This window comes from Pundamilia nyererei, unplaced genomic scaffold (genome assembly GCF_000239375.1).
Source record: "Pundamilia nyererei isolate P.nyererei 1_Seehausen unplaced genomic scaffold, PunNye1.0 scaffold00273, whole genome shotgun sequence".
Classification (NCBI taxonomy): Eukaryota; Metazoa; Chordata; class Actinopteri; order Cichliformes; family Cichlidae; genus Pundamilia; species Pundamilia nyererei.
The window spans coordinates 465,433-466,694 of NW_005187674.1; the positions used below are offsets into that span (position 1 = coordinate 465,433).

Genomic DNA, 1,262 nt, shown 5'->3' on the forward strand with positions numbered 1-1,262 from the left:
GCAACAACATGGGAACAGAGCAGCTGCGAGAAAATTCAGCATTAATGAATCAATGGTACGGATGTGGAGGAAGCGCAGTTTTTGCTTTCCCCATATTCCAGAACTGCTTTGCCTCTTTGCTATTACTGTCGCCGGCATGATTTGCAGATGATGTTGTTTTTATCCGCCGCAGCTTGATGACACCATCAACTCATGGTAGAGCGGTATAGTCAAAATCTCTACCGTTGGCCAAATTTATATCGTTTCTACCATATATGGTTTATACCGCCCACCCCTAGTTTGGAGGAAATGCAGTTTGCTGCAGACGGGTCGTTAAGATTTCAGCTGCTGTTATTTGTTTTGTTTTTTGTTGGCAGTGTTAAATTAAGTCAACGTCTGGCTCATAGGAGTCAAGCGCCACTTTCTAACGAACTCCAAATTCACTTGTTCTCCCAAAATCTCCGTTAGTCAGCATTTCAGAAGTTTTTAAAGTGGTCAAGAATCTGTGGTCAGCCCTTAAATGCAGGCTGCGAAGTAGGAAACACAAAATATGTGTCACTGCCAAAACCTTCAGCCATGACCGAGCTCCTGATGAATGAAAAGGTCAGGTATGGACCAATAAGCACAGTTGTGGTATAAAGCAGTGGTGCACAGCCGGTGTGTTGCTGTAACGGTTCTCTGGACTCAAACTGGGTCAAAAGTTTGGAGTTATCTGTGTCAAACGGAAAGATTTCAAATATGCATTAGGCTTCTTTCAGCTCTCTGGAGACTTTCAGATCTGCACCAGAATTTAAATAGCAAACATCTGGCAGATGTTAAAGGGCTCCTTTTTTAAAAAATATTGTTTGTTTTTCTAGAAACTGCGTGAGGCTGGTCTTGAGCTGCCGGAGGCTGGGAAGAAAGGACCAGGACCACAGGAGGAGAACAAGACTCTGAAGGAGGAGGTGAAGAGCCTGAAGGAGGAGCTGGAAGCCACCAAGAAAGGTAAGGTGGAGGAAACGCAGTCAGTAGGTAAAATCCACAAGAGATGAGGAGGAGAAGAAGTTAAAGGAGGAAGACTGAGACAGAGAAGATGAGATCTGAGTGAAAATGAGAAATCTGTTTGTTTCACAGCTCTACAGAAGTCGGACAACGACGTTCGTGCCATGAAGAAACAGTCCGCGAACCTGACGGTGGAGTACGACAGACTGCTGGAAGAGCACAGCAAACTCCTGGTAACACTAACACACACACACACACACACACACACACACACACACACACACACACACACACACACACAC

The 1,262-nt window shown here is 45.0% G+C and overlaps 1 protein-coding gene across 1 annotated transcript in view; it reads left to right on the plus strand.

Annotated features, from left to right (window-relative positions):
• Positions 1–1,262, plus strand: part of bcap31 (B cell receptor associated protein 31) — a 25,530-nt gene that overhangs the window by 22,226 nt on the left and 2,042 nt on the right. Inside the window, exons 6-7 of the mRNA XM_005750407.1 lie at positions 837–963; positions 1,093–1,193. Of these exons, the coding sequence (XP_005750464.1) occupies positions 837–963; positions 1,093–1,193 (228 nt within the window). The remainder of the gene's footprint in view (positions 1–836; positions 964–1,092; positions 1,194–1,262) is intronic.